Consider the following 23,853-nt stretch of genomic DNA (forward strand, 5'->3'; position numbering starts at 1 on the left):
TTCTATAAAATAAAAATCAGTAAATACCTGAAACAAACAAACAAACAAACAAAAAAACACCCAAATCCTTGGTCAAACAAAACCAAAGAGAAAACCACAACACTCCTATACTTGTATATGTATACACAAAATGAAACATGTAAAATATGAATTTTTTGCTACATTGAACAATGACTTAAAATACAGAAATGAAATTCAGGAATTAACTAAATACCATACGAAACTGTTAGCAAACTTAAAGCAACATACCTTTCCTTTTCTAGTTCTTGGTCTTTCACAGGTTGAGCCTGTAACAACAGAATTCCACATCATTGTATTAGAGGCTATTCTACTGGATTTTAAATATTTAACCCATCAAAGCAATGATTTCAGTTCTTAAAAATCTCAAGTTAAAAAAACAAAACTACACCTAAAAATATATTAAAAGTTAGTTATCAGTGTCCATATAACTATTAGGTTCTAGAATTTTTTTCTCATTAGATAGTTAGGTTATATGGAATAACTGACACACAGTAATTAGGTTATACAGAACGACACACAACAGTTAATGAGAAAAATAAAGTTTCTTAAAGTTGATATAAATAAGAAACAAATTTTGAATTCTGAAAGCCTAAAATACCACCTTTTGCTAAGAATAAAAACAATCAACTTGAAATATCAACATCTTCACTGTGCAGTTATTACTTAAAAATACTTCTATTTATAAAGCAAACCAGTTGTCTTAAAAAGCTTTCTACTCAAAACACCTATAAGTGCTGGATGAAATTTAACAATAATCCTTTTAAACATATGTCTGAACCACTAAGAAAGTTATGTCATAGGCCCCCAAATGGAAGCAGAATTAAATACATTGTCTCTGTATCAAACACAAGTTCAGGCATTTAGGACACATCAGTGAACAAAAGAGCAAAAACATATATCCTTTAGAGCTTATACACACCAGCTGAAGGCTTTTTCTGTGGAAATCATGTGCGCTGAGTTGAGAAGCATCTTTCTCTAGGCTTGGTCAAGTTAAAAACTGAGAATTGTACTTTAAATAAATAGAATAATGTGCCCAGAGAGGATTCCTGGTGTGGATGTTGTAGTCCCAGAGTAAAGGCTTTCTTTACTGGGTTGGTCTGGTGGGGTACCCAGCCTATGTTGTAATGGTCTATAACTAAAATTAAAGATGGCAGTTGATAAGCCCCATCCACAGTGTTTCTAAGCAATCTCCCCATTCATGGGAGAAGCTGTTAGAGAAAAAAAAAGACCTATATAATAATAGAGGAAATCTATACCAGATACTTTATTAACTTGTTTCTTTATTCATAAACAAATAAAAGAGAAAAACAAATGCACGAGAGAACACGCATACAAAATTGGCTAAAGGTATTGCAGAAAACTGAAGAGCTTTAAAAACAACTCTAAAGAATTTTTCAAGAAAAAAAAAAAATCAGTACACAAAATCAGTACAGGTGTTATTTCCAGAAAGACAGAATACTAAAATTGAAGAGAAGAAATAAAGAAATAATAAGATGAAAACTTTCCTCAGGAGCAAGAATACACTAATCTTTAGATTTTATAAGTTCCTTTATAAAGTGCTCTAAGCAAGATACAGGAAATAAGTCCCAAACCAAGACAAAACCTTGCTCGCTGTACCAGCCGTACTGATTCTCTTTGGATATTCTTGAATCACCAAATATGTCCTTAAGGCCTTAGCTCTTCTAAAAACCTCTTCTTCTTGATAATATTCATAGAGTTTGCTCTCTTACTTCCTTCAGATCTGTCAAGTAACTCTTTCTCAGGGGGGCTATTCCTGACCGCTCTAAAATACATAGCCCCCATTCATCACTTTCCATCCTTTTATCCTGATTTGTTTCTACAGCGCTTCATAGCACTTTTTACCACCTGACACTGTATATATTTCTCATCTATTTATACTCCATCTCCTCCACTAAAATATAATAAGCTCCTTGGGGACTGGAACATCAACTCAGTTCATCAATGTATTCCAATGTCTAAAACAGGGCTCGCATAAAAAAGGAATTAGATAAATACTTCTTTAATGATGCTTTCAGAGAGAAAGAAACAGAATACATAAAGGTATGATTGGAATCAGCCTTCTAAACAATACAGGTTGGAAAAACAATCTGAACAAAGAATTCTCCACCTAAAAAACTATTAATGAAATAAGTGAAGGCAAAAGTCATTTTCATATATGCAGGGATTCATATTTGAAAGTTTACTGCCCACACATACTTTCTGGGGAAAAGTATTTGAAGAAATATTCTAGCAAACAGAAAAGTAATCCAAGGAGTGGGAGATACAGAATCCAAGAAATAAGAAAAACAACCCAGAGGGCAACAAAATCAAAGATGCATGATTGTTTTACCAAGCAAATGGCCACAAATTTAGAACAGGAAGAGTAGCTCTAAGAAGAAAGTAATTCTATTTAACAAATACTGATTAAGTTATATGACCTGAACAACATGAAGACACAGTCTTTATTCCTCTCAATGACAAAAAAAATTCCTTTACTGTATAGGAAAGCCATAATCTAAATACTGAATAAAAACGTAGCATCATTTTGAGAAATGATTGAGAATATAAAAAAAATCACATCTGAGTGTACAAGTTACAGACACATATTTCCTTCTTTATAGACCCACTGTCATTATTACTTAATTGTGTAGTAAATATCTTCATAATCAAAATGTCAACAATGTACTTAGAATTACGCCTTCATGCTTCATATGCAGGGCTACTATAATTACAGAACTAAAGGTTGAAACATACTACATGTAAAAGTAACTTACAAGTAACAAAAATGGGGAAGCATTTGAAGAGAGGGTAATATAAGGATGTTAATTAACTCATTATAAACATGGTAAATTAAAAACAATTATTTAAAAACCCTGGGAGCAAGACTCATTTCGATTTCATAGTCTATTCCTTAGCTTAGGCTTTCATTCTCATATAGATCACTACAATACCTTCAAATTAGTCTACCTGCCTCTACTATCCATTTATCATTTGTTGAATGGATATAATACACACTATGTGATATGCTCATGATCATGAGGCTGGCTTATCAGTGGTGTAGCTAATACTTTTACAATAAGCAAAGTGGGATCTCCAATTTAGTAAGTTGTAAGAATAAGGTTCTGAATAAGGGCTTGGGAAGTAACATATGAATTCAGGTAGAGGTTTTATGTAATTTTCACTTGTTTTATTTTCTTTAAAAGTTTGGGACCCGGGCTGGCCAAGTGGCTCAGTTGATTAAGAGTGCAAGCTCTGAGCAACAAGGTCACTGGTTTGATTCCCACATGGGCCAGTGAGCTGCCCCCAAGCTGAGCTGCCAACAGGTGGCAGGATGGCTCAGCTGGTGAGAGCACCTGCTCCTAATAAGGTTGCTGGTTTGACTCCGGCATGGGATGGTGGGCTACGCCCGTACGCAACTAAGACCCAACTCCGCACCTTAAGCTGAGCAGCCATGAGCTGCCAACAGGCAACGGAATGGCAACTGGATTTGGAGCTGAGCTAGCTGTGCCCTCCACAACTAAGATTGAAGGACAACAACTTGGCTGTTCCCCTTCCCCAATTCCCCAATAAAAACTTAAAAAAAAAAAAAGTTTGGGGCTGTATTTCTAGAAGAAAAATTTCTGTATAATCAGTGTTTACTATAATTCTGAACTTCGATGAACAAAGTAATAACTTGAAAATATTTAAAACACAATTTTTAAAAATATGATGTTCTGCAGAGGAAAAAGGCAAAAAACTTTAAAAATTATTTTTCTGAAATTATAAAATTAGACAACTACGTCAATTTGTGCTAATATCAGTACCTATCATGATGCATTTAATTATAGGAGCTCTATTTCATTTTGTTTTAATGGTGGAATTTTCTTTTACTTGAGCTAGCACAAGATTTTTGGCAGATATAAAAAACACGCAGACACCAAATACAAGCCCTATTATTTACCCGCTGCAATTGAGATACAAAGAAACTATTAGAGAAAACAAGAGTTTGAATTTCATTCTTGCAAAGGTGAAACTATTCAGTTTTCATACATGTATTACTGTATAAGCCAAGAACCTGTAAAGTCTTATTTCTTATACAAGAAGTGAATTTATAATAAATATAATTTAAACAAATAAAAGAATAAACAAATTTCTATGATGAAGCCAAAACGGACTCAAAGTAGTCTGCATTCTGGAGACAATCATGTTATATCTATGAAATCGCTCTACATGTGTCCAAAATAAGATTTATACCATATTTTTCAAAATTACCTTAATTCATTCTCAAATTTGTACTGCTCCATAAAACAAAAATTGAAGTAGTGCTTTAAAAACATTTTTTTTTAATGAAATATCTAAACTCAGAACCAGTTTGATTACTGCCCAAGAATAGTTCTCGAAATTACCTTCATAGTACATCTTCTAGCTTTGGGAGAATGACCTTTACACTTTCAGTTTTCTAAAGGCACAAAAGTCAATACAAAGAAATCTTACCTCTGGTGTATCCACCTTTGGAGATAACGTGCAGGTCAATACATGGTCACCTATGTTCTGTGGATTTTGTTTCAGAAAGTTGTACATTGACCGAGCAGATTCAGGACTATCTAACTGAAGAATTGCCTTTGGAGAAGATTCAAAAAAAGTATAAATAGCTCCTTAAAAAATTCAAAGTAGAATTACCATTTGATCCAGCAATTCCACTTTTTGGCACATACCCAAAAGGATTGAAGAAAGCAGGGACCCGAACAGATATTTGTACACCCATGTTCATACCAGCATTATTCATAATAGCCAAAGGTGAGAGCAACCCGTGTCCATCAACAAATGAGTGAATAAACAAAATGTGGTATATACATAAAATGGAATATTAATCAGCCTTAAAAATAAAATTCTAATATATGCTACAACACATTCTGGAAGACATTATGTTAAGTGAAACAAGCCAGTCACAAAAAGACAAATACTGTATGATTCTACTTACGTAAGATACCTAGAGTAGACAAATTTATAGAGACAGAAAGTAGAATGGTGGTTGCCAGGGGTTGAGGGAAGGAGGAATGGGAAATTACTGTTTGATGAATATAGAGTTCCGATTTGGGAAGATGAAAAAAGTTCTGAAGACGGATAGTGGTGATGACTGCACAACAATGTGAATATACTTATTAATGCCACCGGTAAAATTTGTTATATTTCACAATAAAAAAATTTCTTTTTAATTTTTTTAAAGTATGAATATATTGTTTTCCAGACTTCAAACATGTGATTACAAAGGTAAGGTCAATCCTTATTTCAAAGTACACAAGAGAACACATCCTTAAAATGTTGCAAAGTCAACACAAAATTGAAAAGGATGGTACATATCTTTTAAAACAAGAGCATTAAACATATCTAAAGGAAAGGTTCAGAATTTCTTATGCTATCTGTCATCTCCTTTCCATCTTACATCACTTTTTCAAGTATCAAACATGCTCTATGTATCAGTTAGAAGCATGTCAAAGAAATTAATAACTACTTATTGGTAAACTAGGTACGTGCTATGAAGCAAATATTGCAAGCTTTCATATGAAATCCTACCCTTCTAGGTAATATAAGGTTGATCAAAATCTACTTTTAATGGACATATATGTGAATTAAATATTAAACAGAGGGCATAGCAAATGCAAAGAAGTTAAAAATTTCTTTTAAGGAAAGAAGCCAAAGCATAGAAGGAATGTCATTTTACACTTTCCATATAACTAAACAAAGAGACCTAACTCGTTATGTGTTTTACGGCTGGAAGGGACTTTAGAAAATACCTGGTAACACTCTCTCATTTTACAAATAAGAACTAAGTGTAAACCACCTTAGCCAAGGAACAAAGGTAGCTAAGGCTAGATTAACTCAAGTCTAAATTTTCCCTTAAGACAATGCTCTTTGTACTATATATTATCCTTCTCCCTTGTGCAAGTTTTATTTCCCCTTAAAACTAGAAGTTCTGAGGAGAGTAATCATTACTTTCTTCTTGTCACAGCCCAGGAGAAAAATATGCTGGTCATATTTTTGCAGAATCATAATTCTGCAAAGAGGTTGAGTAATATTTACAGGTGCTTCAGTTCAGAAGCTGAATTACAAGTTGCAGACCATACAAATATAGGGTTCACTTTTATATGCTCTACAAAACATTCAGCTAAAATAGGAGGGACCTTGTTACCTTGTTTTTATTACTCATGAATACATGGTGATCCACTTTTCCAAACTGATGTCCAACACAAAGTACACACTGAAGCCCATCTTCTGGTAAGTTATCAAGATGTATAAATTGATTGTAAATTTCATCTGTATTTGCCTGTAGTATTTTTGAAAGAGACACCATAGAAAAACAAAAACACAGCTGAAGTATCAAATTGTAATTTAATTTTTCAGAAGTCAAGTGATGTCCTCTCCTGAGACTAAAAACATGGCCATGTGGGTGATGATAATGAAGTCTTAGTTTCAGATCTGAGTAATCAGTGAACTGATACACAAAAACAGGAGGTATAATCTTACTTCTATTACCATATTATAATATTTACCCAAGACATCCTCAGACAGGTACTGACCTATTTGGCCACTTAATATGGCTCCAATATCTGGAAAATATTTCACATCAGGGACTACCATCACCTTTATTTCTTATTTTACCAAGAAAAGACTCACCTGAAACTCTATCACCTCAATATTTTAAAATTAATAGTAAGGTTTCTTTTAATTTCTAATAGGTGAATAAACCAAACCACCAATGTTTCTATTAAACAAGTGTACAATACAAAAGCAGTTACTGCAAAACTCACCTCTGGGTCATTTTCTTTAATCAAGGTTGTAAACATAGTTTCCTAGAAAAACAAAATAGATCAAGGTTGAAGGTGTAAGCTCTTCCTAATTCAAATATTTAATTAGTCAAGATTTATAATAAAATAATTTACATGAATAAACATTAAGCACTATTTCATAAAATAAAGAATCAGCAAAAGTTCTGTTCCTTCCAAAAGCTTTCCCTCTTCCTAAACAAGTTATACAAGTCCCACCTTACCCATACACCTTCATTTATCCTATTCCACGAAGTACATTACAGATTAATAAGATGGTACCATGTAGGGGAGGATGCTCAAATTCACATACAGCGAATAAGATTTAATTTAGCATACAGTAAGAGAATTCAAATTATAAAACAAAACGTTAAAGAAGTAAAGTAGGGGACGAGGAAGAATAGAAATGTTCCTATTCAGCATATTCAGATGTTCCTAAAACAGCATAGGGTATTAAGTGTACAGCAATCTGGTGCTGTTGAACTATTAAGAGGCCAAGAGTGGCGTGAGACAAGGATGTCAAAGCTGGCAGAGGCCGGCTCATGGAAGGCTTACATGTATAGGAAAGGAACTTTATCTTATGAGACTATGGTTCTTAAATTTATTTTCCTCTACAATACCACCAACATGTATAAAAATATGCCAGCAATTACTTCACATTAAAGTGATTCTCAATGGAAGGCATTTTCAAATTACATGTATTTCTGCCTTGCTCTCGAGATTCTAACATCTCTGTCTCATGCCTCTTGGCAGTTGATAATAGCCTACACAGAAACAATGAAGAGTTCCTAAATCAGTTGAACTTGACTAGATTTGAATTTTATGTCAGCCTCATGACTTTGTGGAGAAAGTTTTTGAGGGAGACAAAACTAAAGGTAGAAGATACAAAGAACCACTTTAGTAGGAGGTTTTATGAGGTGAAGCAATGGTGGATGGCATGAACAGGGAACAAACTCCAGAAATATTTAGGATTTAAAAGAGACAAGAGCCAGGGATGAACACTTTGTGAGAACTAAGAGGAAAAAAAAAAAATCAAGATAACCTCTATGGTTCTAGCTTTGACAGACAATGGCAGAGGTAAGAGTACAGACAGTACAGGCAGCATCTATGAACAGCAGTTTTTAACGATTTTTCCAATCGAACCTACACGAGGGATGATTTCCTCGATATGCAAGAAACTCTCAAACAGCGGGACAACAAGACTGCAGAGGGACAGAAAGAAGCTTTTTCACTGAGACAAAACATGTAAACCAAAGAAGAAAACTAGAAAACATAACAGACTACAATAAATCTGATAAAAATTTTTAATAAAAATGATGGTAAGTCTATTATTTACCTCATCCTTTACATTCATGTTTTCTGGAGCCATGCTTATTGAGAGTTGATTTCCATCCACTGATATTGGAAAGCAGGTATAAAATTTTACCATAGAATCTGCAGATTTCCTATTTATTTCTATAATTGCCTTTTAAAACAAATTACAAGAATGAGAAAATAAATGTCTTATTTAAGTTACTTTTTCTTGAAAAGATTTAATACTTAGTAATCAAATGAATCGAATAACTCAGTAAATATTTTTAAGACAAAAAATGTATTTCTCAGAAAGATGAGGCCAAATTTCAGAATATTACAGCCACAGCAAAAATAATGAATGACTGAACTCATAAGGCAATGTGCTAAAGAGAAAAATAGGCGTAAATGACATTAAGGAAAATCTTATTTATCACTGTATCCTTAGTACCTACGAGTAGAGCAGTGCCTAGCATGTAGCAGTCACTTCATGAAAATTTGTTATGTAAGTCAATTTAATGACCAATAAAATATGAGAAGTATGAGAAATGAAAGAACCAAAGAAATGTATGACTGTCAAGTGATTTTTCATTTTGCTGTTTTCATAGGTGTAAAAGTTGTAGCTCCACACATTTTGGATTTAATTTTCATACCTGGGTAAGCAAAGAGGTTTGATAGTTAATGACATGAAAATCTTCCATATATTTGTTTATAGTTGTAACTGTTTAAAAAGTGAATTATATTTTTATGTCATTTGCCAATTTATTTACTGAAATTTTAAATATTTCACAGCATAACATGGATATGAATGTTTTCCCATTTTACACAAATATTTTAAATTCATTTCTATTTTGCTTTCATGTTAATTTTACAAATATTTAAAATGTTTATATAATTGAATCTGATACTTCTTCAAATATCTGGGAAAGTATTAAATCTCCCAATAGTTAATAATTCTATTCAACTAATCAAAATGGTGCATAAAATAATCTAGATTTTCTGTATTTGGACTTTATATTTAATCAATCTACTTATACATATACTTTGATATACGAATTTTTTTTTTGTTTTAGCTGAGCCATCCTACTACCTGTTGGCAGCTCAGCGGCAGCCCAGCTCAGGCTGGGAATCCAACCGGCGACCCTGTTGCTCAGAGCTCGCACTCTTGAGCAAGCTCAACCAACTGAGCCACTCGGCCTGCCCTGAAGTATGAATTTGAATTACTTGTTCTGAGAGTTCCACAATTTTTTCCATTTATTGTACTGTCACACAAAAAATTTTTTATAATAAAAACTGCATTCCTTCTTTCTGTCTCTAAACATAGCAAATAATCTGCTTTTAACAGCTTTATTAAAATATAATTTAATTTACATATCATGAGGCTACCTGTTTAAGTATACAATTCAATGGTTTTTAGCATACTTACGAAGTTGTGCATTCAAATAATCTACTTTTTACATACATACTCTGAAACTGCATAACTCACTTATACTAACTACTCTCCTGTTTTCTTAAGCACACTTGCTCCAATTACCATAAAAAATACTCGTATATCCTATTCTACTCCCAAAGATCTCTAGTGATCACCAACTATTTTCTACTGTAACACAATTTCCCACCACTCTAATGGTATTGTTTCCACTATTTAAACTTTCCTGAAATCTCACCTTCTATAAAATACCTTCCACAATTAGTTCATTATTAATAATACATTGTTTGTTTTAATATTACAAAAGCAATACATACTTACCATAGAACACTGAAAAGATACAAATAAACCTAGGTTGTTCTAAGTACTGACGACATCATTGCTCTGAGTCTGAAAATGGTCACTTTCCATTTGAGTATCATTAATAAAACAGCAGAAATACTAGCACAAAAGTGCTCTGCAAAATTTTTTAAGTCACTTTAAAAATTCTGCATTAACATATTAAATATGTAAAACATTTTCTATTGAACTAAAATTTTGAGCAAAACTTTGACATATTAGTAAGTCATTCCTCTCCATCATTAAAACTTAAGACTATGTCTGATTAGAATATAAAATAAGGGATATCTGTTTTATATTTTAAAAATTCCTTAGCTTAAACAGCTTAATTATTTTGAGACACTGCTTTTAAAACCCTTCTTTCTTTGTGAACTTAATATTTTTCAAAATGCACTTGCAGAGAAGAGCTATTATCAACTCCTTACCTTTTTATGAGATGATAAAATCAAAATATCCTTTATATCACCAAATGCTGCTGCTAGATTGTGAATTTCTTCTATAGAATATCCTTTATGTGGCAAATTAGAAATAAGTACCACACACATTTCCTCTGTTTCCTTCAAAACAAATTTAAGAATTGACATTAAAATTTCTTTAACTGCTTTCATATTTACTTAAGCTTACTCTGCAGATCATATTATGTTAGTATTTAAATTGTATTTACTACAACTAAATCTGATTAATTTGGAAGGCCAGTCTGAACCTCAACTTAAAAACAAAATGCACATTTCCTCTCTTCAAGTACATAGAATAATTTCAGTTATACCACTTGTGATCTAGTAAAGATCATTCATTCCCCCTTTCAACCACTGTTTAAAAATACAATTTAAAAACACAAGTCTGCCGGTCTCTGACTACAACTCCTTCTTTTCATAATAACAATCACTTTTGGGCAATATAAAAAAGATCACCTAGTCTTTTAGGATCCTTACCCCATAACCCAATTCCCACTACCGAGTAAATACTTCCATTTCTGCGTTCTCTTCTCCGAGATCTATTTTATTCTTCAACATGACTCTTTCATCAATTCCAGCTTTTCCTTTAGTAGATGTTGGGGAAATCCCCGAAGGTATATAATAGTAAATTTGGCAAGTTGTGACTTGTCTTTAGAAAAACAGGTGGGAAGTAATAATTTTCATAAACCAGTTGAGAATTTTAATTAGCACATTGATTGTGTTCCTAAATGGTGCCTTCAAAAATGCTTTTAGCAAATCTAAAATACTGGGGCCGGCCGAGTGGCTCAGTTGGTTAAGAGCTGGCTTGGGAGCGCGAGCTCTGAGCAGCAGGGCCGCCGGTTCGGTTCCCTCATGGACCAGTGATGCTGTGCCCTCTACAGCTAAGATGGTGAACAAGCTCGACCTGGAGCTGGGCTGCCATGACTGGCAGGCGAAGGTGTAGCCTGCAGTGGGGCTGGCTGGCAGCAGGCATGAGCTGCCGTGAGCCGCCGTTCAATGGCCGGTGAGTGACTGTGTCACCCGGGAAAAGCGCAATGATAATACCAACGTGGGCCACTGAATCAACATCTTCCACAACTAGACTGAAGAACAAAAGGACAGCAACTTGTCTGTTTCCCTTCCCCGATTCCCCAACACTGTTACCCTCCCCCAATTCCCCAATTAAAAAAAAAAAAACTAAAATACTGTATTACTGCTTTAAAATATTCTTCCTAAAACAAAATAGGAAGACATCCTTATTTACTACTTGGAGAACAGATCTACCAGTCAAAAGTAAACTTATGGTTAGCACCTGAATGATCTCAAGATCTTAACCAGTAAAATCTAAATTAATGAAATTTGTATATACTCATAACGATTTGTATATACTCATGACAGATATAACCACAGGAAAACACTAAAGTAGACATTATGCCCTCCCAATAAAAATGCAAACTGGCTCCTCTGCAAACACAAAGAACAACTGGTATTCTAAATATCAACACATCTACCATTTGCATCTAGGAAAAGGTGTCACAAAACTCCACTGGTTCTAATTTGACAACCTGCTGTGTACTCCAAAACCTATTCTGGTCTAACACTTTGCTCTCAGTGAAAAGTAATCCCTAAAAACATGTACAAATTAATATCCTGTTCCTAAACTTTTGTGACTTATTCTGCAGCTCAAGGTTTTTGAACTCAAACTATACGTTTTAAAAGTCACAAATAACTGGAATATTTCACCATGCCAAATCCTGTACATTTTTTACATGGACTTATAGAAAAATAAATACGGAGAGAGAGAGAGAAAGAGAGACAAAATTTAAGCTTTAAAAAAATAAGTAAAATATAAAAAAACTGACCTTGTTAATTGTTTCATTTTCTGTGGCCACCAAAGGAGCTTCTAAGGACACAAAATAAAATAAGAATTCAGGCAGATGTATTTATCAAGGTCCCACAATGTATTAAATAGTAACTACACTGGGTCAGCCGAGTGGCTCAATTGGTTAAGAGTTAGCTTAAGAGTGCAAGCTCTGAGCAACAGGGCCGCCGGTTCGATTCCCACATGGGCCAGTGACGCTGAGCCCGAGCTGAGCTGCCAAGAGGTAGCAGATGACTCAGCTGGTGAGAGCACGTGTTCCTAAATAACAAGACTTCCTGTTCGATGGTGGGCTATGCCTGCCCACAACCAACACTGAACCCGGCACCTTGAGCTGAGCTGCCACCCAGATGGCTCAGTGGATAGAGCATATGCTCTTAACAACAAGGTTGCTGGTTCGACTCCCACATGGGATGGTGGCTACGGCCACCCGCAACTAAGATTGTAACACAGCACCTTGAGTTAGAGGCCAAGAGGTGCCGATGGGCAGCCAGATGGCGACTGGCGCCCTCCACAACTAAGATTGAAGCACAACAACTTGGCTGGTCCCCTTCTCCAATTCCCCAGTTTAAAAAAAAAAAAGTTACTACATGAAAATGCATACAACTGAGGAAACAGTAGAGAATTTAAATAGGAAATAGCTACAGAAGTACCAATGACTTTTAAATAATACATTTAATTCTATTCCTTCTGAGAATAAAATTAAGTGATAGGGTCAATATATTACTCATAATCACTGAGGTATGACCCTGGTATTAAAATTTTTTAAATATAAATATATATATAAACACACACGTACATGTACATGACACATAAAATTAAATACTTTATTTTCTTAAAAATTTAATTTCCTATCTTTAAACATAAGAGAAAATAAAACTTCTATTGACCTACCTGAAACAGTTTCTTCAGCACTATTTTCAATGGCTTTGACTTCCACACTGGTCTTGATTTCAGAGTTTTCTGCATGAAACAGTCTGCTTTAATAATCTAGAAAAACCCACTAATATAATTAAACTAATTAATCTAAATGGGAACTTAAGCTAGTTTATTTTGTCACTTTCAGTCTCCTTAGGCTGACCTGATTTAAGTCAAAGCTAACACAAGTTTCTCTGAAAAACAAAACAATCACTTTGAAGATTTTCTAAGCAATTTCAACATATACCTCGAATATACAACAAGAGGATCTAAAGAAAAGCAAGCATTGAATGGCAGCATTTCAAGCTTACCTGGTGTAGTCACAGGTTTATTTGAGTCTTTGTTTTTGACAATGCCAGCCTTTTTGACATTTAGAGACTCCTTTCCACTAGATTTTGCTGTTAAAAGTAAAATGAACCATTATTCTACGGGTATATTCAGTCATTTAGTATGTTTCATATTAATATATTAGTAAATAAGTAGCCCAACTTTATTATAAAAGCAGTTCTTTCTAAATATTTATTTCCCTTTATTTTCAATATCTGCTTAACAATAAAATTAAAAGCAAATTTAAACTGAGATACAATTTTTGTTGATGGCCTTTAATGAGCCACAAATCTAACCCTCATGTGACAGAAGCACATTATAATCACAGACACACAAAAATATTTTATAATTTCTAGAAAGGTTCTTTAAAATTCTATTAGTCTATTGCAAAAATAGTAATAGTGAACAGATCATGTTAGTGTTAACATGTTACATTTAAGTGTTCCATTTCTTTAGAAAGGAAATATATTCCTTTAACATGGAAAGAAAAAATCATTTTACAGAAACAAACATCAGAAAAACAGTACAAGCTTGGAGAAGGTAATATGAAGTGTCAACTTTAAAAAAATGATGAAACAAAGATTAAATAATTTGTAGGAGGAAAGTGGCAGAGCAGTCTGTGATTATACAGCTGTCAAAAATAATCCCAACACAAAAATGTATCTACAATGGTAGATACTGTCAAAAACCAAAGTGCCAAAAGTTACAAGTCCTGTATGTTTCAGGTTTTAATATCTAAGTAGTATCTACTACACCTTTTCAAGATGTAATTGGGTGCAACAAATTATATAAATTTAAAACTTGTTCTTGATATTATATTCTTTACGGCAGAATTAAAAATATACTTAATAAAACCTCCCCTTCCCAACAATCTTACCTGTTTTGATTGAAGCTTTACCTTTAGTAGCTACTGTTACCACAGATTTTACAGAACCTGCTGATTTCCCTAAATCACAAAAGCTGTAGTCAAAATTGATTTAACTAGTATCAACAATCCACAAAGAATATCACAAAAAAAGAATACAAGGCTGTGTTGTTTCAAAACATATAGCATATAAAATGCTATATCCTCTTTGGGTGCACAGGCCATTTTCTAAATCTAGCAATGATGAGACTGTTTTCAGGAAGAAAAACGTCACTGAAACGAGAATTTACTTCCCCAATGGGGTACCAAAAAATAGCATTCTGGCAAGTTAAATAAATATCTGAACGTACAGATCAGCTAGAAGCAAAATGACTAACTGCGAGGATATAAAAATAATCCCAAGTAGCTTTTAATGGTTCCCAAAGCAATTTTTATATTTAGGGCCTCCCAGCCCATGCTTCCTTGGCTCCCAGTTGATTGAAAAGCATTCAAGAGCACCTACATCATGGTCAGGCCACATAAAGATTACTTACTCTGACTCATTTCTAGTGGGCCCTATCTGAACAGGATTATTTACATTGCTCTGACCTTTCTTTTTACATACATATATATTACTGTTGCTTATTTTCCAAGATGATGTTTATATAGACTGCAATCATCAAAATGTCACTGAAAAAAAAATCACCAGAAAGCCCCAAACTCTTTCCATTTAGAGAACACAGGAGGTTTAGCTCTGAAAATTGGGACTCATTACTAGTAAGGTAGTATGAGAAAAAAGCCTGGGTCAGAAGGCAGTAGGTCCAAGTTGAATTCCAAGTTGTGAAGACTTGGGGCATTAAGTGATTTCTCTGCTCATTCTCATTTATAAACAAAGGTGATAACTGCCATAATTACGTAACAGAACCGTGTGAGAATATAATAATGCTTTGAATAGTTATTATATAAATAAAAAGAATTGATATGAACAAAAATCAACTGAAATAGTTTACAAATTGACCCTTTATATCCAAAGACAGACTCTCTGCCCCAAAAAAGCAATACCAATCCTTATAACCTGTCACTTAACCAGTAATGTCTTAGTCATTCCCAAGTTTTGTCACATTGTAGCCTGGGTCCCAATGAGCTTTTAAATCAGCGGTTCTCAATCTTCCTAATGCCGTGACCCCTTAATACAGTTCCTCATGTTGTGGTGCCCCCAACCATAAAATTCTTTTCGTTGCTACTCTATAACTGTAATTTTGCTACTGTTATGAATCGTAATGTAAATATCTTTTTGTTTTCTGGTGGTCTTAGGTGACCCCTGTGAAAGGGTCGTTCAACCCCCAAGGGGTCGCGACCCACAGATTGAGAACCGCTGCTTTAAATTATTTCCTTCACCTATCTCTATGTTACTACCACAAGTCAATTCACTTTACTACTTCAAGCTGGGGACAAAAACTTAAGGAAAAAATATCTAGAATTAATTTCCAACAGTTGAATGGGTGGATAGTGGCTTTTATCACCTACTCTCCCAAATCTCCACAAATGACTCCCATAAACTTACTATCAAAGTAATTAATATCAAACTGTTTACTAAATAAATGCATCTTCAAAACAAGTTTTCTAACCAACCCTGACCCCCTCAGATTATTGCTTCTAAGAAATTATTAGTCTACGGCCATACCACCCTGAACGCGCCTGATCTCGTCTGATCTAGGAAGCTAAGCAGGGTCGGGCCTGGTTACTACTTGGATGGGAGAAATTATTATATGAAAATTCTAGCTCTGCCACTAACAAGGGCATTTGCCAGTTCAACGCTGCTTCTTTTCCTTTCTACCATTATAGGGAAAAATTTAATACAATAATCTCCAACCACTTAAAAAAGATGACCCTAAATTAACTGCCATTTAGCATAAATGGGAAGGAAAATAGGATAATTCCAGGGAAAAGAGAAAAAATTTAAAAATTACTTTAAAAGCCACTAAAGCCCATAAAAACTGCAAAGAGAATGTAATTTGCTGTAAATTTATCTCGACTATTTTATAAAAGAAAGTAAACACAGAGAAGACCTCAATAAAAGAGAAAGAGGTAAATACCTCTTGATACCCACCATGAGAAATAGTTCCCAGTTAAATTATCGTATTTTGATTATTACTATAAGGAAAAAACATTATCTAAGAAATCTCCTTTCTCAAAATTTCTAATAACTATAAATTTCAAAGATTAGTACACACTCAGCACATACTGTGTCACATGAAATCCAAGACTACTGCTATATACTTCTTAAATAATTTAAAGCTGACCCTAATATCTAAAAACCTAATAAAAAACATACCTGCAGATTTATTCACTTTGGCTACAGATGTCTTGACTTGACCAGTTTTGGCTAAAATAACAAGAAAAATATATGAACAACACATTACAGATAACATCATTTAGATTTAGGAAAGAGCTAACCTGGCAATGATTTTGAGAAAACACCGCAAGCAACATCCCTATGCTTATCTTTGTATACCCATGGAACTGCAACTACAGGTAAATTCTTACACATGGACTTGCCCACACAAAAGGCACAGATTTAAATTTTAACATTAATTTGTGTTCTATCTAGAAAGGTTGCACAAATTAATATACCCATTAATAGAACATATGAGTGTGGCTTCCCATTTTCCACCCAAGCACAGTATGGAAGAGAAGTTATCATTCACTCCAATCTGAGATAGAAACTGTTGACCTAATTTTTGTTTGTGAGTAAAGTTGTATCAATTTTTATAATTGTAATTATGCTCTGTGATATGCCTATTTTTAATATCTGCCAATTTATTTTTTGGGTTGTTGAGGTTTTTCTTATTAGAAATCTTTACATATTAGAAAATTTGTCTATACTGCATAGGTAACAATTTTTTAAAGTTATACAAAAAATACTTATGGACAAATACTTTTTATGTAGTCAAATATCTTCCTGATAGAGGAGGACTTCCTCACACTGAAATTAAAACAAACAAAACCAAAAACCCTCTACATTTTCGTTCAATACTTGACCATCTTTTGTATAACATTAAATCTTTAATCCACCTGTAATTTATTTCTATATTATAAATGCTTTACTTTTACAAAGTGGCTAGTTAATTTAATGAATTGATCCTTTTCCCACTAATTTGAAACATTACCATAATGGTACTGATATTCTGTATGTTTTGGGGAACATTTCTGTCCTACTGATTTTTGTTTACTTATCCAACTATATGCAACTATTCTGAATCTTCAAGTTTATATTTTAATATGTTAGTCTGTCATAATTTCTTTTCCTTTGCAGAATTTTCCTGTCTATTCTGTTAATTTTTTTATGTATTAATCTTATGATAAGCTTTTATGTTTTAAAAAATCTTATTGGCATTTTATCAGGTTCATATTTGTTTTAATATTTAATAAGAAAAAAGGCAGATTCTAATGGTAAGGCTTTCTATCCAAAAATGAGCTGTTTTCTCATTTAATTTCTCATCTTATTTTATACCTCTTAGTACTTTATAAAGTTTTCTTTTCATAGATTTTACTTTTATTATTGTAAATGGAGTATTTTATTAAATTACATTTAAGTGGTTATTCTTTTTATATAATAAAACAATTGAAATCTTATGTTAATTTAGAAAAGATGGCTAATTATATTTAATAGCATTTCAAGATTCTCTTGGATTTTCCATTCATACATGGGTTTTCCACCATACACACACAACACACACTTTTTGCAAATAATGTTGCATCCTGTTTTCCAATTTTTATGCCTTTTGACTTTTGGCTAGTGGCTATTAGTTTCAGAGTAATATTTATGTAAATTCATAGAAGTGATGATGAACATTCCTTGTTTTCTTTCCAATGTTAAAAAGAACGCTTCTATTGTTCACTATTAAGTATATGCTGGGGTTTGATTTGATATATGTGTATGTTTCTATGTATATGAATAAAAGCGTGGATACACAAATACACTATCATATTAAGAAGGCAGTCATCTACTATAAGAATTTTTTTTAATGCTAGGAATTAATGTTGAACTTTACCAAATATCCTTCATAGCATTTATTTTAAATTGGTGGGAAGAACAGAAATCAACTAGGAAAAAATGTATGGCATGACAAGAGGAAGAGACTTTTAGGAAAATCATTAAAGGTGAACGAAGAGTGATCAAAGAAAAACAAGTTTTCATTCTCAGGGAGGTAGTTTAGTATAGGTAAAAAGCTTTGGAATCACAGTTTGGGGTCTGAATTCTAACTCTTCCATGTGACCTTGAGTAAGTCATTTAACCTCTCTGAATCTGTCTTCTCAACTATAAAATGAGAACAATATTAAATATACTCACAGGGTGGTTTGAAAAACTGAGATAACATACATTGCCCAGTATAAATAGTGTAACACATGGAAGGTTTCTTTTCCTTGTTTTCTGTCTTCTATCGCAAGTTATGCCCTTTAACAAATCATTACCTTAATTCTACATAATAAATTCTAACTCTAAATCAAACTAACCTTGGATCACCTTTACCCTGTCATAACACTTTGTGATGTTTATTATTTGGCAAGTTACAAGGTTAAGCTAACTTGGAAATAGAGGTCTTGCCTATTTGGTAGTATCCTCGTCCTTTAAAACGTGCCTCCAGTTATGGGTACATAGAAGGTGTTCAATAAACATTTTTATTTCTTTTTAATTAGTACTGGTTAAGGGTTCTAAAGTTTCCCTTTCTGATCAAATTATGCTTTTGCTTCCAACTTATGCTTTTCTTCATCCTTTTAGACTTGTGCTTATAACCACCACAGTTCTCTTTAAAACTACCTAATTATAATTAACTTCCCATAACTATTCAGTCTGACATTTCTGATCTCAAAAAGATATCCTGCACCCTTCTTTTTCACCTGACACTTTCTCAGTTTTATTCATGGGCTCTTCTCTCTTTCTACATTTATATTGCAAGGGAGTAAGTACTCAGCTTGAAGCACTTCTCCCTGTACTCACTACATTTATTACGTTAGGAATATTACCAAAATTTAGACCTAAAACTTCACAAAAAATTTCCTTAATATTCCACTTTCAATGCCCTGTGATTAGCTGCCTAAAGGATATTTCCAATAGATCTTCTTTGATAGCTAAAATTTGGCAATTTTGAAATCTAAGCTCATGGTTTTTCCCAAATTCAAAGAAATCACTGAATCTAAGTTTTCTTTTATAATCAATATTGCCATACTCTTCTAGTAAAATCCATCCAGCACAAAACCTTGAGATTTAAAATCATTTTATTTTAATTTTTATATTTTATCCACTAAAAAATTCTGTCAAAAGTCTGATTTTATCATCCCACACCATTTTAATTAACCTTTTAATATTAGATCCTAATTACCTCAAAGTGAATCCCAACTGTGTTTTCTCAATAAGATTTTTCAATCTCCATTTATCAAATCTATATGAGAATCCTAAACTAGTGGTTCTTTACTTTCTATGGCAATTTTCCAGAGTCTGTACCAATTATTACTAGCTCTGACACAGAAAAAATGGGGTACACCTTAGCCAAACTTAGTAAGCAGTGGGTTAAACAAAGCTAAAGAAGTTTCTTTCATGCAGGATTTCATAAAATGAATGTTTTGTGCATTTTATAAAGGAAAAAAAAATCTGATATATCCCAAACTTATCTGATCCAAAACATCTCCCAGAAATTAGTCTTGCACACATTTTGAGAAATGGTATTAATGGGGTCAAATTAAAAAACTTCCTAGCATGACTCTTCAAGGCCTTCTCTAAAGGGATTCCTCAATTGTTTCCTTTGTTATGTCAACTCCCTAACTGAAGTATCTCGTGCCTCTATATATACCTGTTTACATGTTCACATTTAAAACTTTAGTCAAAATTTACTGTCCTCCAGAAACCATCCATAGTGCTACCCTCTCTAACTTCCAATAACTTGAGTATACTATCCAACTAAACATTATGGGAAAATGACACATTTTATATAATCCAATTTTCCAGTAACCAGAATATTAGTTTTAGTACCCAAAACTCTTAATCTATTCTGAATAAAAATCCAGAACACACTATATACCTGCCTTTCCAAAAGAGAACATAAAAAACACACTTTAACTTTCTGAATATATTTTATGTCTACTTCATTTTAGCTTTTCAGTCTTGTCCTTCACTATCAAGCTATTTATTCTTACTAGACTCAAGAGGGTATATTTTTTGGCAATAACTTCTTTGTCTCCACCTTTCCAATCCTAAATGGACTGAGGAAAAAGAAACTCAAGTTTATTAAAACTGTCTGTACAATTCATTTAGCTAGATGCATAATAAAGACCTGAAGTACTTTCCTGAGTGTAAAGAAACAACTTTTAGCACGAGCATAACAACATCTAATTCTGTTTAGTCCTTTTTGCTTACTTTTTGGCTTTCAGCAGACTTTCAAAGGCAAAGGAGGTCAGGCAAGCTATCTGAACATACTTTATGTTTTGTCCTGTGGGTTTATTGGGAGAATGAAGGGAGGTACTGCAAAACTAACCTAAACAGCTATTAACTATAGAACTATGACAGGTATTCTCCATACACTATCTCATTGAGTCCTTGTGTTTTATTCAAGAGGTCCCGCACACAATTACATAGTAATAAACAGCTTAATACAGGGGCCAATGTAGGTTCCTACTACTAAAGCACAATAAATGTCTTCTTAATATCATCTTGCAAGAAGTTTCTAGTAAACTGACAAAATATACTCATTTGTAGAAGGAGTATTAAAAGTAACAACTTACTAGCAGAAGCTGAAGTCACAGTTTCAACAGCTTTGGAAGCGTCTGTATCTTTCCTATTTAAAAGAAGAAAAATTTAGCAAATTCTAAGTTCTAAAACTTATAGATACAAAGTTTAATCTAAAAAAATGTAAAATAATTCAATTTGAACATTGTCCCATTTAAACTGGAGTCACAGTAGTAAAACATTAAAAACGCAGTTGTAAAAATTAAACATTTTTAATTCACATGCAAATTCATTCTCACACATGAAATCATGGAATCACTTACTTTAAAGCAGATGCACATGTTTTCTTTGCCTCCCCTGTCTTTTTCTTCATCTCTTTGTTCTATGAAGGAAAAATATTTTGAAGAGAAATTTAGTTTCTTCCCCAGTTATAAAAAGCTTTCAAAAACACAGAAAAGCATAAGAAATACAAAAATATCTAAAATTGTCTAACCCTAAAGTATAAATGCATATTACCTTTTCTACTTATACGGAATAAAAATAGTCTTCAATTTATGATCTTATGGCACAATTTTACATCCCACCTTTTACCACTCATCTACATTTTCTAATCATTTTCTTTCAAAAACACTGTTTCAAATAGTGCTACAACATTTCAGATGTCAAATTGCTATCACCCTGGTCCAATCTACCACATCTGTTGCTCTGATTGCAATAGCCTCCTAATGGTCTCTCTGCTTCTGTCCTTGCCTTTTCACCCATCCCCTCTCTATACTTAGCATAGGTATTGCCATTCCCAGACTTAAAACCTTTCATTACACTCAGAAAAAAAGCCAATACTTACAATGGCCTATACATAAGAGTTTACACCACACATTCCACCCACCCTCTAGCCCCAAATCAGCACATACCTCTTCCTATACTTCTCTACTTCTAACTCCAAGCATCCTTTAGCATCCTCAAACAAGCTACATAAGTATGGATCTCAAGTCTTTTGCAGTTGCTGTTCATTCTGTCTGGAATGCTCTCAGCCCAAAGAACGGCTTGCTCCCTCACCTCCTTCAGATGTTTGCTCAAATATCACCTTTTCAATGAGCCCTTCATAACTTCCTTATTGAAAGTTGCATAGCTCATTCCCAACACAAGCACTTCTATTTCCCTTTTAGTTCTTTTTCTCCACAGCACTTGTTGCTAACAGACATAATATGCATACATTTACGATTTCCTTGTCATCTTTCTCTTGCTACCTCTTGAAGTTAAACTCGGTAAGAACAGGAACTGTTTTGTTTTAATGACTATTATCTCCAGTGCCTAAAATTGTGCTTGGCAATTACTGAACGTTCAGTAAATATATGTTAAATTGATCTGAATTTCATAACTGTATGTCATTTTACACTTTCTGTTCTTTTTGGGCATCCTTGCCATTTTCTTTTGAGCTATATGGGATTTTATCCCAAACATCTCCATCACTCTAATGATTTAGAAGATATTTATCTTCCTTACATTCTACTAGTGGTTATCTTCAATTTTAAAAGAAATCTGAAACAAGTGTTTTCCTCTGTATAAATTTAAAAATTCAGCCCTTACCTCTTGGCTACATACCAATTTTTGACATATTTTAGACAAATTTTTTTTTACAATTCATTTTATAAAAGTATAATTAATTTTACTGTTTAGTTTCAAAGCTCATCAATCATTTTATATCATAACTTCTCTTTCTTAATGTTCTTCATTTGTACAGCAATATTTTAGGAAAGATATACAGATGAAATAACTTCATAAGCCCATGCATGTCTGAGAACTGTCAGCACAGTTTAGTAATTGACTTGAAATAGATAATATTGAACTACAATGAATCAATCTTTTTTTCCATTCAACCTTGAAAATGTCTTGTTCTGCTATCTAAGGCTCGACTATTTCTTTTTATAGTTACACTGTTTCTGGCTGGATCACTATAGGTTGCCCCTCTATAACTATGAAGTTTAAAATCTTCTCCAGTTTTTTTAAGTGACATCCTCTTTCTGGAATTCGAGTTAAATGCAATAGATTGGGACTCCTAGATGTGTCTACTATGCCTTTCCACGTCATCATTTTAGGCTCTTTAATCTTCACTAATAGACTAAATAGACTACAGGCTCCAAAAGGTTGGAAGCACGTTTGTCTTGTTCACCACTGCATCTCCTGCATATATCACACACAATGCCTGACATATAACAGATGTTTCAAAAATAGGTTCTGAATTCATATGAAATTAAACTCTCATCTGAATTCTAATTGTATCATTTTTGGTTTTATCCTTTTGTTACTCATTAGATTTTTCATAATGCTCAAACCAGTGTTCACTGCTCCCAGCACTGTTTTTCATTTCCATACAATCTTCTTGGAATTTAAGATGACTGCTTGCTCCAGGTTTTAGATGTAATATCCCCATGAATCTTGCTGAAAACAAAATGGAAATATTTAAAGTCCTGTGTTTTTTGTTTTTCTTGCAGAGTTGGGTTGCAACAATATTTCATAGTTAGTTGAAAAGGTTTGTTGAAAATCTGATCATACATTTTTGTAGATCAAGGGGCTCCGCTGCTTCTTTAAAGAAATTTTTTGTATGGACATGTGTCCATTTCTCTGGGGGAAAAAAGAGTGTTTGCTGTCATATTATTGGTAGTGGTGGTGGAGAGAGCAGCTCAAAAAAAGGTTAAGAATCATTGTTAGGGGGCCGGTGGAGTGGCGCATTGGTTAAGAGCTGGGTTGGGTGGCCGGCCGAGTGACTCAGTTGGTTAAGAGCTCGCTCAAGAGTTTGAGCTCTGAGCAACAGCGGTTCGAGTCTAGCCTGAGCTGAGCAGCCACT

The 23,853-nt window shown here is 33.5% G+C and overlaps 1 protein-coding gene across 4 annotated transcripts in view; it reads right to left on the bottom strand.

Moving 5' to 3' along the window:
- The window catches only part of ZNF638 (zinc finger protein 638), a 123,497-nt gene that overhangs the window by 14,482 nt on the left and 85,162 nt on the right, over positions 1 to 23,853 (bottom strand). For all 4 annotated transcript variants that reach the window (XM_019647634.1, XM_019647638.1, XM_019647637.1 and 1 more), the window contains exons 9-21: positions 21,332 to 21,390; positions 21,065 to 21,117; positions 16,620 to 16,670; positions 14,318 to 14,386; positions 13,425 to 13,511; positions 13,090 to 13,158; positions 12,179 to 12,219; positions 10,308 to 10,439; positions 8,161 to 8,289; positions 6,810 to 6,851; positions 6,191 to 6,325; positions 4,495 to 4,620; positions 250 to 287 (exon numbers count right to left, since the gene is read on the bottom strand). In XM_019647634.1, coding sequence (XP_019503179.1) covers positions 250 to 287; positions 4,495 to 4,620; positions 6,191 to 6,325; positions 6,810 to 6,851; positions 8,161 to 8,289; positions 10,308 to 10,439; positions 12,179 to 12,219; positions 13,090 to 13,158; positions 13,425 to 13,511; positions 14,318 to 14,386; positions 16,620 to 16,670; positions 21,065 to 21,117; positions 21,332 to 21,390 — 1,031 coding nt within the window. The remainder of the gene's footprint in view (positions 1 to 249; positions 288 to 4,494; positions 4,621 to 6,190; positions 6,326 to 6,809; positions 6,852 to 8,160; positions 8,290 to 10,307; positions 10,440 to 12,178; positions 12,220 to 13,089; positions 13,159 to 13,424; positions 13,512 to 14,317; positions 14,387 to 16,619; positions 16,671 to 21,064; positions 21,118 to 21,331; positions 21,391 to 23,853) is intronic.

This window comes from Hipposideros armiger, unplaced genomic scaffold, assembly GCF_001890085.2.
Source record: "Hipposideros armiger isolate ML-2016 unplaced genomic scaffold, ASM189008v1 scaffold_114, whole genome shotgun sequence".
NCBI lineage: Eukaryota > Metazoa > Chordata > Mammalia > Chiroptera > Hipposideridae > Hipposideros > Hipposideros armiger.